This window comes from Schistocerca cancellata, chromosome 3, assembly GCF_023864275.1.
Source record: "Schistocerca cancellata isolate TAMUIC-IGC-003103 chromosome 3, iqSchCanc2.1, whole genome shotgun sequence".
Classification (NCBI taxonomy): Eukaryota; Metazoa; Arthropoda; class Insecta; order Orthoptera; family Acrididae; genus Schistocerca; species Schistocerca cancellata.
In genome coordinates this window covers 304,538,965-304,555,504 of record NC_064628.1, presented here as the reverse complement: position 1 = coordinate 304,555,504, position 16,540 = coordinate 304,538,965, and the positions used below count along the sequence as shown (strand labels likewise).

The following is a 16,540-nucleotide window of genomic DNA, read 5'->3' as shown; positions in this document are numbered from 1 at the left end:
TAGACTTAGATCGAACGTGAAGATACAGTGGCTTCCGTGTAGAGACAAGTTGCGCCGTGCACGGTGGAAACAAGTGGTGTATTTTACGGCGCTCTGGAACCGTTAGGAAACAGTTGCAATGCGAAAGAGGCGGGCAGCTGAGCCCGCCGGTGCCGCTCGGGTGATGCAAAGCAAGGCGAGGCGAAGCGGGGCCGCTGTGTGGAGTGACGTGCAGCCCGCTCCTCATGGCAGTCACGGCTGTCGCTCTGGCGTCTGTTCAGCCCCGCCGGGCCGTGTGCTGACAAACAGGCTGGCAGGCGATACGGAGCGGCCAACGGGACCGAGCAGCGACGATGACTCCGGGACGCCGAGGCGCCAGTCGCCTCCGCGCCGTCTCAGCAACGCGGTCCAGCACGCCTCAGGCCCCAGTTCGCGATCGCAGGTAAACACACAGTGCCACTTTGGTGGCGGACGACGCAACTCTCCAGCTCCGTGTGGCTCTTGCGTAAGTCTAGGGCGGCTCTTATGGACTGTAACTAAACGTTAAGCTGTCGACACACAGGACGAGTTAGCTAAAGTTTACGGGGTGCTCTACGAGTTTTGTGACGTCACTTCCTGCTATTTCTCGTTAAGGAGCCATTTCGTTATGTGAAACACGAAATAAGTTCTGCGATATTTCGGAAACACGCCACGTAAAGCAGAACCAGTAGAAAGGAAGAATTTAATGATTATAAAGAATCCGCCTCGATTGCAAATAGAAACCGGATGTTGACCTGGGTTTCGGCGCGGATAACCGCGCCTTCTTCGGAACACACTAAAACTGCAAACTGCCAAAAGAGGCAGTTTTAGTGTGTTCCGAAGAAGGCGTGGTTGTTGTTGTTGTGGTCTTCAGTCCTGAGACTGGTTTGATGCAGCTCTCCATGCTACTCTATCCTGTGCAAGCTTCTTCATCTCCCAGTACCTACTGCAACCTACATCCTTTTGAATCTGCTTAGTGTATTCATCTATTGGTCTCCCTCTACGATTTTTACCCTCCACGCTGCCCTCCAATACTAAATTGGTGATCCGTTGATGCCTCAGAACATGTCCTACCAACCGGTCCCTTCTTCTAGTCAAGTTGTGCCACAAACTTCTCTTCTCCCCAATCCTATTCAATACCTCCTCATTAGTTATGTGATCTACCCATCTAATCTTCAGCATTCTTCTGTAGCACCACATTTTGAAAACTTCTATTCTCTTCCTGTCCAAACTATTTATCGTCCATTTTTCACTTCCATACATGGCTACACTTCATACAAATACTTTCAGAAACGACTTCCTGACCCTTAAATCTACACTCGATGTTAACAAATTTCTCTTCTTCAGAAACGCTTTCCTTGCCATTGCGAGTCTACATTTTATATCCTATCTACTTCGACCATCATCAGTTATTTTGCTCCCCAAATAGCAAAACTCCTTTACTACTTTAAGTGTCTCATTTCCTAATCTAATTCCCCCAGCATCACCCGACTTAATTCGTCTACATTACATTATCCTTGTTTTGCTTTTGTTGATGTTCATCTTGTATCCTCCTTTCAAGACACTATCCATTCCATTCAACTTCTCTTCCAAGTCCTTTGCTGTCTCTGACAGAATTGCAATGTCATCCGCAAACCTCAAAGTTTTTATTACTTCTCCATGGATTTTAATACCTACTCCGAATTTTTCTTTAGTTTCCTTCACTGCTTGCTCAATATAAAGATTGAATAACATCGGAAGGTGTGGTTATCCGCACCGAAACCCAGGTCAACATCCGTTTTCCATTTGCAGTCGAGGCGAATTCTTTATTATGTTACTTATAATCCGTCTTGATTTGCAAAATTTTGTTTTATTCATATGACCGATTTCGGTTCATCCAGAACCATCTTCAGATCTGATATTTCAGTTACAGGAGTAACCCGTCCAAATCCAGCAACTTTCACATGCTGCGTCACATGATATGACGCAGAATGTGAAAGTTGCTGGATTTGGACGGGTTACTCCTGTAACTGAAATATCAGATCTGAAGATGGTTCCGGATGAACCGAAACCGGTCATATGAACAAAACAAAATTTTGCAATCAAGACGGATTATAAATAACATTATACAATCACTGATTGCTGCTATCCCATCAGACACTATGTCTGTTTTTGCAAAGGATTCTTTATTAACCGTTAAGTTATTCACTATTGCTGACGCACTGCAAAGTTAAAAGTTTTCAGAAAGGAAGAACGTTTCGTACGTCACAAGCAGAAAGCAATAAGCCTTACTGTCGTTGTCGTGTTCAGTAGAGGCCCATGTGATACCTTACACCGCATGAATATATTCTGTTTCTATACTCCAGTACATTGAATGACTCGAGAACGAACCTATATTGGCACGATTTCTTGCAATTAAATGGGGGAAACGTGATACAGGTCGTTAAAGAACTTTCGTATTTAGTTATTTTCGCGTTCTAGCTCAAGTGTTACGAGAGCAAGGCATTTTAAGGCAACAACTCTGTGCAGATTCAGGAGAACGTGCCGTCCTTGTTAGGATTTATTATACTTAAATGTGAACGAAATTTCGGCCATGAAAGCCTATAGAACATTGTAACATAAAATATGAAGTCGCTGAAGCAGAGTTTCAGAATAGCGAGGTGGTTATGGTGCCACGTTATGGAAGCGAGGATGGGTCTGTTTGTAGAGAGTCCTCCTATAAGTTTTTTTTATTATTTTTGCGTTTTCTATAAGATTTTGAGAGTTTTCTATGAAATTAATAGAAATATTTCATTCATTATTTGGTGTTACGTAAACGTCTTTCAGGTGTGAGTTTGTTCGATTTGGTGACCTTTTATTACATAATGTGCTTACTGAGTGAACATGTATATTCATTCTTTCTTATTACACGTTCACGGATACTGGAGCTTTTATTTAGGTGTACCACTGATGGAACAATATGACAAGATTGGAAATATGTGTTTTAATAGAGCTAAAGTTGGAATTCTACGCGCGTCTATTTTCATGAACAAACTCTATGGTGGTTTCCGAGCCAAAAAAAGCTGACAACGGCCGCTGGAGAGCACTGAGAGAGCAAAATCACATCAACCACCTAGTGCCGTGTGCCGAAGGCCCTATGTCTGGTGACGTGGATATACCACCTGCGTGAACGTTAACGTTGCTGCCTAGTACCGTGTGCCCATGACTTTAGTTTTAGTCCAGAAGGAACAAGCGATAAACAAAGACTCTTTCGGATAAGTAGTTTTAAATCGTCACAGATATAGCTCCTCTTGCGGCAACTAGATGAGATTCTCTGGCATATTGTTTCGTACGAAAATGCAATTTGTTAATTACATATACCATAGACCTTATTCATATTTGTTTCTCAACATAGTCGACCTAGCGACAAACACATTTCTCCCAACGAGAGATCAGATCGGTGATACGGTCATTGTCGTACCTTCTACTATCCTGATGCAGTCACAACCTTCGTGACTATCATAGTGAAGTCCTCGAAGGTGTTATATGTAGTTCTGGTAACAGATAAAAATCGGATGTATGGAGGATGATCGATGACAGTGGATCCAAGGAGTTGGATTGTTGCAGATGTCGCAGCGCTCGCGTATGGTCTGGCACTCTCAAGCCGAATGAGAGGGTCGACGAACTCTTCGGCTTCGAAACTCAATTGCAGCACGCTGTTTCTCACACACAGAAATACTTAAGTTACATACCGCCATATCATATGCTATAGATGTGGGACCTCCCTAGCGGCAAAGGGGCTGCATATACTCATACACTGAAGCGCCAAAGAAACTGGTATAGACATGCGTATTCAAATACAGAGATATGTAAACGGACACAATACGGCGCTGCGGTCGGCAATGCCTACATAAGACAACAAGTGTCTGGCGCAGTTGTTAGATCGGTTACCGCTACAATAATGAATGGCAGGCTATTAAGATTTAAGTGAGTCTCAACTTGATGTTATAGTCGGCGCACGACCGATGGGACACAGCATCTCCGAGGTAGCGATGAAGTGGGGATTTTCCCGTACGACCATTTCACGAGTGTACCGTGAATATCCGGAATCCGGTAAACATCAGATCTCGCCATCGCTGCTGCAGGAAAAAGATCCTGCAAGGTCGGGACCAACGACGACTGAAGAGATTCCTTCACTGTGCCAGAAGTGCAATCCTTCCGCAAACTGCTGCATATTTGAGTGCTAGGCCAGCAGCAAGTGTCAGCGTGCGAACCGATCAACGAAACATCATCGATACGAGCTTTCGGAGCCGAAGGCCCACTCGTGTGTACCCTTGATGACTGCACGACACAAAGCTGTAGCCTCGTCTCGGCCCGTCAACACCGACATGGGACTGTTGATGATTAGAAACATGTTGCCTGGTCGGACAACTCTCGTTTCAGATAGTATCGAGAGGATGAATGTGTACGGGTATGGAGACAACTCATGAATCCATGGATCCTACATGTCAGCAGGGGACTGTTCAAGCTGATGGAGGCTCTGTAACGGTGTGGGGTGTGTTCAGTTGGAGTGTTATGGGGCTTCTGATACGTCTAGTTACGACTGACAGGTGACACGTACGTAAGCATCCTGTCTGATCACCTAAATGTCAATTGTGCATTCCGACGGACTTGGGCAATTTCAGCAGGACAATGCGACTCTTCGCACGTGCAAAATAGCTATAGAGTGGCTCCAGGAACACTCTTCTGAGTTTAAACATGTCCGCTGGCGACCAAATTCCCCAGAAATTGACATTATTGAGCATATCTGACGTGCCTTGCAACGTGCTGCTCAGAAGAGATCTCCATCCCCTCGTACTCTTACGGAGTTATGGACAGCTCTGCGGGATTCATGGTGTCAGTTCCCTCCATCACTACTTCAGACATTAGTCGAGTCTATGCCACGTCTTCTTGTGGCACTTCTGCGTGCTAGTGGGGGCGCTACATGATGTTAGGAAGGTGTGCCAGTTTCTTTGGCTCTTCAGTTTATGTAGACATGTAGAATGTTAATAACGTTTGTTTTATTAACAATTTTTAAGATTTATCACATATCAGAGGTAATAATTTGAGCATGACCTCACATAGAGATGAAGGTAGTATTGCGTGCACATGGTGTAAAATGATAGTGCTCAGCAGGAGCTGCCATGTGTACTCAGATGATCAATGTGAAAAGGCTTCCGACGGGATTATGGTGACACGACGGGATTTAGCAAACTTTGAACGCGGATTGGCAGCTGGAGCTAGACGCATGGGATATTCCTTTTCGTAAATCGTTAGGCAATTAAAAACTCCGAAATCCACAGCGTGAAGAGAGTGCCAAGAATACCAAATTTCACGTATTGTGTACAACGTACAAAGCAGTGACCGAAGGCCGTCGCTTTACGACCCAGAGCAGCGGCATTTGCGTGGAGTTGTCAGTGCTAAAGATCAAGCAACACTACTTGAAATAACATCAGAAGTCAATGTGGGAAGTACGATGAAAGTATCGGTCAGAACAATCCAGCGGGATTTGACATTAATTGGGCATCGAAGAAGATGGCCGATGCGAGTGCTTTTGCTAACAGCACGACGTTGCCTGCAGCCATTCTCGGAGGCTCGTGACCATATCGTTTGGATCCTAGACGATTGGAAAACCGTGGCCTAGTCAGATGAGATGAGCCCTGATTTCAGTTGGTAAGAGCTGATGCTAAGTTTCAAGTGTGGTGCAGGCTCCACGAAGCTGTGGATCCAGGTTGTCAACAACGCACTGTACAAGGTGTTGGTGGCTATATAATGTTGTGGGCTCTGTTTATATGTAATGGGTTGGGTTCTCTGGTCTAACTGAAACCATAATTGACTGAAAATGGTTATGTTCGGCTACTTGGAGACCATTAGCAGCCATTCATGAACTTCATGTCCCCAAACAACACTGGAATTTTTATGGATGACAATGTACCATGTAAAGTGGCTGCTTATTCTAGAACAACTGTGTAAGTTGAAATGACCAGTTTAATGTCGCAAATTTTAGTACAAAAATTAAAGCTTTTACACAGTTTTCAGCTCGACAGCAAAAAAACAGCACAATGGATAACATATCTCGCCAACATCAAAAGGTGAGATAATCCTATACACAACACTACTAAATATTAACTCTCCGAAATAACGGTAATCCTAAGCACAATAATATGAAAGTTTAATAGGAAGTTTCTTTACAAAATTGCTCCTACACATATGTTATGATGTTGGTCAACACTACGAAAATCGTCCGATTCAAAGTTCAGTACTATTTAGGATAACAATGAGGTCTATGGTGGATGGTTAGTTATGTGACAAATTTGAGTACAAGATTACCCAAGGCCGCTCGAGTTTACAGTGGACGCAAGCTGGTCAACTAATAAAGTTTACGCCTCTGCATGCGGTATTTACCTTAAGCTGCGACGAGCTGCCGACTGTAAGGCCGCTCCCTCCCACTGAAATTCCAATAAAACTAATCTGGCCTTTGCTGAACTTTCCAGCAGAAATTTTCCATATGTTTCTCGTTATGCGAGAAAACACGTAATCATCCCAAGTCTTTGTAGGTGGAGATATACACGCTCAAGGTTGGTGCAGCGTGCATATTATAGTGCCCTCTCAGTTCTTACAAGAACAGTTAACTAATTTGGCTTGTTCATTTCTCCACAGTTGGAGCTAAACGTTGCTACAGTTAATTTCTAGCTGGATTGCAGCGGCTGTGAACGCAGTGTCCACACAATTTTCTCCTCTGCGTCGTACAAGTCTCTCCGTTCTGCACTTGACACCAGTTCAGAGAAGAGTCCCTGAAAATTTCTCTCTTGTCCTACTCATTTCAGAACTTCCTACACCACTTGGGTTCATTCGTTCTTCATGTCACGGCCTTTTTCGAACAATAGGAGCGTTCCCCTTATTTTGTGGAAACTCTCTCTACCAATCACAATGTCCCTTCTATCAAACTGCGTCGAAACTTCAGTATTTTTTTCCTTCCTAGTACGTTTCCGCCAATCGGACATTTTGTGCCCATTCTAGACGCCTAAAGTACATTGACCTTTCCATATGTCTCGCTTGCTGAACACATGATCGAAATGCGTTTTATTTGTATACTGCTGGAATTCCGAAACGTAACTTTTTAAAGCTTTTTCTCTGTCCCTTGTGCAAACGTGCCGCTACACGCGGTCCTCCCTCCTGAATCACCTGGTTGGAGTCACTGACCTTCCTCCTGCCACCCCTTTAAGTGGTTTCCATCGTAACTATTGCACCGTGGCTTCGCTATGCTGTTGTCTGCCTGGCTTTTCAAATTAAAAACGACTTGTGTTGCCTGTTCCACCTTCCACTCAAAGACATGCATTATATAGGAATGGTGTGTTAATTATTATCAATTGACTGTCATCCCTCTTTTGCATTACATACTGATAGGCAAATGTTCTCATAACCGCCGAATTACGTTAGGTGTCATATTCACCTTCTCGTTGCGATGTATAAAGCTCTCATGTAAGGTGTGAATCTGACCATTTATTCTGCCACCTTACAACCAAGTCACCGTACCACAATTGTTTGCGACTGATTTGAAAAACGTTCTGAAGAATTCGAGTGAATGATCTGGCCAGCCATCAAACATTTATGGAACATAATAGGGAGGTAAACTGTGCACAAAATCCAGCACTGGCAATATTTACGGAATTCTGGATGGCTATAGAGGCACCATGGCTCAGTATTTCTCCATGGGACTTTCAACTACTTGTTGAGAACATGCCATTTCGAGTTGCTGTACTATGTTCGACAAAAGAAGTTCCGACACGATCTTGGGATGGATCCCATGAGTTTTGTCATCACAATATGTACGTAGGAAGAGTCGTTAAGGTGAAATATCTTAGTTAGACGAGGTTCTAGGCTTGCTACCATCTTTCAGGTGAAATATTTCAGACGAAATATCGTTGGAAGATGTCGACACCATGTGCGTTCAAGCCGAAAACCTCATGTAATACTCGTTGAGCCGTGAAAACTTCAAGAATCACATCTCGAATTTACATTTCAAGACATTTTCTGCTGTTTGTTTTATTCCACATTGCCAAACAGTTGTATAGCTTCCTATTCCGCGACTTTCTGTTAGATTTATGAAATGTGAATGATGTTAATCTTTCCTTCTAGTGTTGTAAGTATATCAGTTGCTGTCAAAGTCAGATGGATTGTTGATAACCTATTTCACAAAGTGGGACAGGAAGAATTTCGCTGACTTTTGGCCGACTTCAGTGTAATTTGTGCCAAAATCAGCGCTGTTATTTTCTGTCAATTTCGGTGTTACTTTTTGCCAAATTCGGAGTAATTTTTTACCAAATTCGGTATTATTTTTTTCTAAATTTGGTATTATTTTTGTAAACTGGGTGTCATTGTGTGCTAAATTTTTTGCCAATTTCTCTGTTTTTGATATTTTCAGCGTTTTTTTCGAATTTCAGAGTTTCTTGCCTCTCTAAGTGTTTTTTTGTATATTATCTTTTTTTCCAAAATTCTGTGCTATTCTTAATGTCATGTCACAGTCCGTTATGCGGAAGATGAACCGTCTTTTTAAGATTATACGTGAACTTTGAAGGAAAAAATGCAAAATTCAATTTCTGTATTCAATGACCATCTGTTACGAACGTTGATAAACTGTCGTCAATACGGAAAAATGACAAATTTCATGATATTTCGTAAAAATCGACGATTTAGTCTTTTTTTAGCTAAAAGACGCCTGTCGTCGCGGATGACTAAGAATCAGTTTTTGGTCAAGGATTGCAGCGAAGCGTTTGGTTTTACGCAGATTCTATTGGTGCGCGCTTCTTCCGTACGTTATATTACTCGCTAATTTTTACATTTCATATAGTTTTAATGCATTTAGGGGAAAATAAACACTTGCTGGACGTGTTTACGCACTGCATTGCCACTGATTTAAAAAGCACTCTGCGAAAGGCTCTACGTAATTTCGTGAAACAGTCAGTGGCTACTGCTTGTAGTGGGATAGATTGAGTAGGGACTCGTCTGCTCGCTCTTCAGACTGCAGTCACATCATAATAGATACACGTGTGCTTCTTGTCTACATTTTGGTATCATATATGTATGTAACATATGCTCTCGTATTTCATTGTGAGGAACGTAAAATACGTCTCGTCGAGGAGAGTCGCGTATATGCGATTATTACGGACCGTTAGTGCCACAGCTTCCCCATCGCTTTCCTGTCGCAGTTAATCTGCCCTCTGCATCCCCAGGATTCGCGCCATGCGAGGATTAAGCCACAACTAGTAAAATTAAGGTATGGTAACAATAAAATCTCAAATTCTCTGTAGATGTGATACTACACTCCATAATACACTTCAGGCAGAATATGGAAGATTGAGCAGCTGAAAACATGGGATATTTTGTGTGCGTAAAACACGTATAATGCGGAAATGTACTGTCAAAATTTCACCGCATTAACAAATACTGAAACCGTAGAAGGCATTACATAGTTCAGTCGTCTGGTAATCTCTCAGCCCCTTCAGTATCAGAGTTCGAGGAATCCATCTCAGATATGGAGCTGTCAGTCGCTATATTTTTGTGGGGAAAGGGAAACAGAAATTACGATTTATTGGCAGAACACTACAAAATGTAACCTGTCTGCTAAAGATGCTGTTTGCACTACGCTTGTCCACCTTCTTCTGGAGTATTGCTGTGTGGTGTGGGATCCGCATCAGATAGGATTGACGGAGAACATCGATGCAGTTCAAAGAAGGACAGCTCATTCCGTGTTTTTCCGAAACAAGCGAGAGAGCGCCACGGAGAAGATACATGAACTGGGGAGCAGTCTTTTAAAAAAAGACGTTTTTCACTACGATAGGACCTTCTCATGAAATTTCATCACCAACTTTCTCCTCAGAGTGCAAAAATATTTCGTTGGATGCCACCTACACAAGAAAAAATCAGAGCTCGCACGGAAAAATTTAAGTATTCATTTTCCATTCAGACTTTTCGACGGTGGAGCGGTGGAGAAGCAGCTTAAAGGTGGTTCGATGAACCATCTGCCAGGTAGTTAATTGTGAACTGCAGGGTAATCATGTAGACGTAGATGTAGATGTAGCCATTCAACGACAGCATCTTGGAAAGCAACCAGTTCCTGTATATGCACCTTCGATGACATAGCACTTTTCACAAAATCGTGACATTTTCCTGGCATACACGATAAATTGAGAGTTATTTTTGAAATCTGCCGTATCGCCAGCGATAGATCTAACTTAAAATATTTTTGAATACATCTAGCGCATCAGACGCCAGTAAGGCATCTGGTCCAGACGGTATTCCCGTAAGATCATATGTTGACTATGCTACAAATATAGCACCATTCTTATCCATCATCTATCAGAGATCATTGGAACAGCGGAAAGTTCCACGGGACTTGAAGATACTCCAGGTCACAGAAATAAATAAAAAGGGTAGAAAATCGGATGCACATAATTACCGGCCAATTTCACTGACATCGATTTGTTGTAGAATTATGAAACATAATGACCTTTCTAGACTCTGAGAAGCTCATCTGCAGAAAGCAGCATGGTTTTAGGAAATAGCGGTCATGCGAGGCACAGCTGGCCCTCTTTGTGCATGATATACCGTTACAACACGCTCTAGATATCGGCTCCCAGGTTGATGCCATATTTCTCGACTTTCGAAAGGCGTTCTACTCAGTTCCGCACTGTCGCTTGCTGCAAAAAGTGCGCGCTTACGATCTATCCGATGATATATGCGGTTGGATAGAAAGTTTTCTAACAGACAGAGTGCAGTATGTCGTCCTGAATGGGGTGACTTCAACAGAAACAAGCGTAACTTGAGATGCCACAGGGCAGCGTAATTGGTCTGCTGCATTTTACGATTGACATAAACGATCTGGTTGATGGTATTGACAGCGGCCTTAGACTGTTTGCCGATGATGCTGTAGTCTGCAGGAAAGTAGTATCACACGAAAGTTGTGAACAAATAAATGAGGATTTGCAGAAAATAAATGCGTGGTGTAATGACTGGCAGTTACCCTCTATGTTAGTAAGTGTAACCTACTGCGTATAACAAGGCGAAAATCCCCGTTAATGTACGAATACAAAATAAATGCCCAGTCTTTGGAAGCGGTAACATCCGTCAAGTATCTTGGTGTGACTATTCGAAATGATCTCAAATGGAATGAACAGATTACACAAGTAACGGGCAAGGTGAACTCTAGATTGCGGTTTATTGGTAGAATCCTGAAGCGATGCAGTCCTTCAACAAAGGAAATTGCTTACCATACGTTAGTTCGTCCAGTCTTAGAGTATTGTTCGTCTGTATGGGGCCCTTACCAGTTGGGTCTTATTCAAGAGATTGGAAAGGTCCAAAGAAGAGCGGCAAGATTCGCTACTGATACATTTAGCCATCGCGAGAGCGTTACAAATCTCGTAGGAAGTTTGAAGTGGGGTACACTTGCAGATAGACTACGCGCTAAACGGAAGGGGCTGCCCACGAAATTCCGAAATCCGATCTTTGCCGAGAATGTAGAGCATATATTATTACCACGAACTTTCAAATCGCGCAATGATCACCATTCAAAGATAAGTGAAGTCAGAGCTCGTACTGAGGCGTTCAGACAGTCGTTTTTCCCTCGCGCGTTCCGCGAGTAGAACGGGTGGGGGGGGGGGGGGGCACACACCACACACCGCTTGATGGCTAGCGGAGTATAAATGTAAATGTAGGTGGTTCTCACTGGTTCTTCCACGCATATGTTTCACTACACAACAAGAAAAAAAAGCAACATCACACATTTTCACAGCGCATGCGAATGACAAGCCCTCTTGAGCACGACTGGTGGGAAAGAGAAAGCTACTGTCCAATAATATCTGAAATGCGAACTAGATGAGGTAAGCATTTCACACGGTGATTGGTAGGAATAATTTAGATTTTCAGTGATTTGGTGTGCGGCATTGTGATATTCACGCTAAAATAACGAGAAAGTAACTACTACATAAGTAGGGTCCATTTCCAGTGGCGTCGGTGGTGTACGTGCGCTATGTTCAGTGACGTTGGCTTCGAATAACTTCTCAGAACAATAATTTGGTCTCCGTGTTTCTCTTAGTAACACACTTTGTTAATTATATTTCTCATCGTTCTGCAGTTTTCCTACAACTTTCAAACTTCTCCCATTACACACTACGATTCATGTGCAGCGTCTTCATGAGCAGAACCCATTCAGGTATCCTAACAGCAGACTAATAGAGTCTGAAGAAGTGATCCTAATGAGCAGGTTTTAGTAGACTGTCAGTCCTGTGGATACACGTTTTGTGTCTTAAATGCAATGATCTCCATTGTCTTTTGCATCCTCATTCCACTGAACTGCGCTGATTCCCCCGACGCTAGACAACAGAGGTGGTTTTCTACGACAAGATCAATAGGGACGCCATTACTAGAATGAGGGATGGGGGGGGGGGGGAGGAATGAAAGTCTTCTTAATTTAATGATTCGACAGAATCGAATTAGGGACATTTTGGTTACTATTAAGAAATGCTAAGCTCTAAGCTATGTGAAACTTTTTACAATCAAATAATTCTTGATAAAATATAATTTCGAAGCAGTAGATTTTGATTCATTTACGTAATAGTAGGAACTACCTCTAACGTACCGGATGCGAAACCACAGGACAAAAGAATACGTAGTCTTGTACTCTGTCGCAGTACTTCACACATTTATTCAGATTTATGTAGTATTGATTAATCTGCATTGCACTATTTCTGGCAGGTTATGCTTACTACGCGGACGTCGTGAAAAGTAATGCCTTTGAATTTCTTTATTTGAAAGCCGTTAAGGCTTTTTAAGTAAAACAAACGTTATGAATATTGAACGTCATTATTCTTCACGTCTATACGTTTGCACTCTTCTGCCGCTAGAGAGCTCCGAATTGTAGCGTGTAGAATGGTGGTGTGTAACTATGTGGGTAATTTTCGAAATCGAAGAGCTCGTCCGCACATGGAGCACCTTCTCCTTCAGTATGACAGTGCCAGAGTATACATTAGTGATACACCATCGGCGAGAATCCGACACATTGCATTCACTGTCATCGATCATCCTTGGTACAGTCCCGACTTGCACCCAATGCGACACTTTTCTGTTTCAAAACATTAAAGGACGCCATCGAGGACTTAACTTTGATAATCATTAAGCGGTGCAAATAGAGTGGAGGTTGTGGCTCCATCAACAAACATTTTACAGTGACAGTATCAACAAAGTGGTCTCTCATTGGGTGAACTGTGTTTCTCGCCAGAACGGTGAATGGTGCACATGGTTTGTTGCAACACACGTCCCCATATTTCCCATGTTGTAACGTAGAAGTAACACCAAGTCAAGTGACAGACACTCAATAACCCCTGCCCTATAGTCCTGATCTCTGTCCAAGCTATTATCACGCCTTCGGTCCCATGAGAAAGTCCTTGAAGGGTCGACGCTTCCTGTCGGATGAGAATGTGCAACAGGTCGTCGTGTTTAAGCAAACGGATGTCTTCAAACCGGTGCGTCGCTGGGCTGATTGCCTCAGCGCTCACAGAAATTTTGCCTGATTGATGGTTTGATTCTGGACTGTACAAGCTTTGAGTGAAAATATTTTGATCGTCCCGTATGTTACATGTATGTGACATAAAGCTAATCATGCAGTTATTGTTTAAGTGATCATTTCTTAGTCATTATTACAGTTGAGGAATCATACAGCAAAGCATCAAAAGATGTCCATAAAGCCTGAGAATTATTACACTGCATCCTTCTACCTAGAACCCAATACAGTGATGATGGAGGAAGATGGTAAAGGAAGTCCTGTAATTTGTAAATACTGGGTGATCAAAAAGTCAGTATAAATTTGAAAACTGAATAAATCACGGAATAATGTTGATGGAGAGGTACAAATTGACACACATGCTTGGAATGACATGGGGTTTTATTAGAACAAAAGAAAAAAAAATACAAAAGTTCAAAAAATTTCCGACAGATGGCGCTTCATCTTATCAGAATAGCAATAATCAGCATAACAAAGTAAGACAAAGCAAAGGTGATGTTCTTTACAGGAAATGCTCAATATGTCCACCATCATTCCTCAACAATAGCTGTAGTCGAGGAATAATGTTGTGAACAGCACTGTAAAGCATGTCCGGAGTTATGATGAGGCATTGGCGTCGGATTTTGTCTTTCAGCATCCCTAGAGATGTCGGTCGATCACGGTACACTTGCAACGTCAGGTAACCCCAAAGCCAATGATGGAACGGACTGAGGTCTGGGGACCTGGGAGGCCAAGCATGACGAATGTGGCGGCTGAACACACGATCATCACCAAACGACGCGTGCAAGAGATCTTTCACGCGTCTAGCAATATGAGGTGGAGCGCCATCCTGCATAAACATCGTACGTTCCAACAGGTGTTTATCAGCCAGGCTGGGGATGATGCGATTCTGTAACATATCGGCGTACCTCTCACCCGTCACGGTAGCAGTTACAAAACTAGAATCACGCATTTCCACGAAGAACAAAGGCCCGGTAACGGTAGCTGTGGTAAATGCAACCCATACCGTGACTTTCTCGTCGTGCAATGGAGTTTCCACGACAGTTCTAGGATTTTCGGTAGCCGAAATTCTGCAGTTGTGGGCGTCGACAGACCCTCGGAGCGTCGGTCCACAACACGTTGATCAACCTATCGTCATATTCCGCCGTCTATTGAAACGCCCACACCGCAAATGCCCTCCGTTTCACTAAATCGTCAGGTAACAGTTCATGATGCCGATGAATTTTTGTACGGATAGTATCGGAGGGTACGCCTAAGTGCCAACCAAGCAGTAGTGTATGGAAATCCGGTGCGACGTGCGACTGCACGAGCGCTGACTTCCCCGTACATAGACGAACCCGCTATAGTCTCCATTTCTTCCTGAATTGTCTCAGCAGCATTACGCCTTGTGCTCGGTCGACCACTACGGGGTCTATCGTCCAAACAACCCGTGGCTTCGAACTTCGAAATCATTCTCGCCACAGCTGCATTTGTCAACGGACCTTTACCCGTTCGAATCCCCTTCCTATTGCGATAGGGTCGTAACGCTGAACTAGCACATTCCTCATTCTGATAATACAGCTTCACTAAAAGCGCCTTTTCAGGTAACGTCAACATGCTGCGACTGCTGGTGCATCTGATTCTTTCTCCCATTACAGCTCCTTTTATACACGATTGTCATGCGCAGTCACTGACGTTTTGCTGTCCAGCGCCATCTGTCGGACATTGTGTGAACTTTGTTTCTTTTTTTGGTTCTAATAAAACCCCATGTCATTCCAAGCATGTGTGTCAATTTTTCCTCTCTATCTACATTATTCCGTGGTTTATTAAGTTTTCAAATTTATACTGACTTTTTGATCGCCCGGTACTTTTGTGTTCTGTGTTACACGACCGGTTTTTTTTAAACAACTGCGTATGGTGTGTAAAATCATAATGCAAAGAGCCAGTCAATCAGAATGATTAATCGTCCCTGAGAAGTACGATACATAACAGCATTAGTGATATTCAGTGGGGTAGCTGACTAATGTAATTTACTCTTTATCTACTATTTTTTTCGAATTTGCATTCGAATGAGCATTGCTGACAATTCGAATACGTTTTCTATTTACACCTCCCTAGCAGAAAGAAAAATTCAAATATTATAATAGCCATACGCCATTTTTCATAAATCATCGACATCTGAAAATTTCATTTTTGGCAGTCGCCCGTATAACTTCAATTAGCTCTTTGACGATTTTTAGAAAAGTTGCAACTCCAACACGGAAAGAACACACTAGACTGATAGTTGATGGGTTCCTGAGAAAAAAATCGTAAGTCAGTATAACATGTATTTTATTCCAGTTTATTGTGTGTTAATGGAGATGCCGTGTAGGTTTTATGTTAAGGCACATCGCTGAGTTTGTTCAGCAACTAGAGTGAAATAATCGAAAAAGCTAGCAAAGTAAATTTAGGACTGCAGTGGCTTCCATCCAAAACCAAACATAAAACACAGCTCAACATCCTGCTCCATGCTGTTGTCGACACTCCATCATTAACCCCTCAAGAAGAACTGAGAACCAAATTTCGTTACAGTTGCTGCTCCCTTGCACGCTTTTAATGACTGTCACAGCTCCGACATAAACGAACCTTCACACAGGAATAACTAGAGGCACACACAGGTCCTGCCAAAAAGGTGTTTCAGGTACTCAAAGGACTAGACGACCGTGGGAAACCCGTACAGGTAAGTCAGGTTTTCAACCCCAATCCTCCCAGATGTAAGTGCAATGCTATAACCACTGGTGCAACTCGCTTCGTGATAAACGCCACTGCTAGGCATGAAAGGTAATAGTCTTACGTCAGTGAACTTCAGGATTTAACTTTAAAAATTAGTGATTTAAAGGCAATTAGGTGCAAGTACATTGGTCTACAAAGTTTAAGGATGAAGGTAACGTTAGTATGATGTGTCAGACCCAAATGAAATATTTCACTGAAACTTGGACCATATGTACAATGAACTGCGCGGCTACAACC

At 42.8% G+C, this 16,540-nt stretch overlaps 1 protein-coding gene across 1 annotated transcript in view; it reads left to right on the top strand.

Annotated features, from left to right (window-relative positions):
* Positions 1-332: 332 nt before the first annotated feature.
* The window catches only part of LOC126176283 (uncharacterized), a 789,292-nt gene continuing 773,084 nt past the window's right edge, over positions 333-16,540 (top strand). The window contains exon 1 of the mRNA XM_049923433.1: positions 333-421. Within this exon, the coding sequence (XP_049779390.1) occupies positions 333-421 (89 nt within the window). The remainder of the gene's footprint in view (positions 422-16,540) is intronic.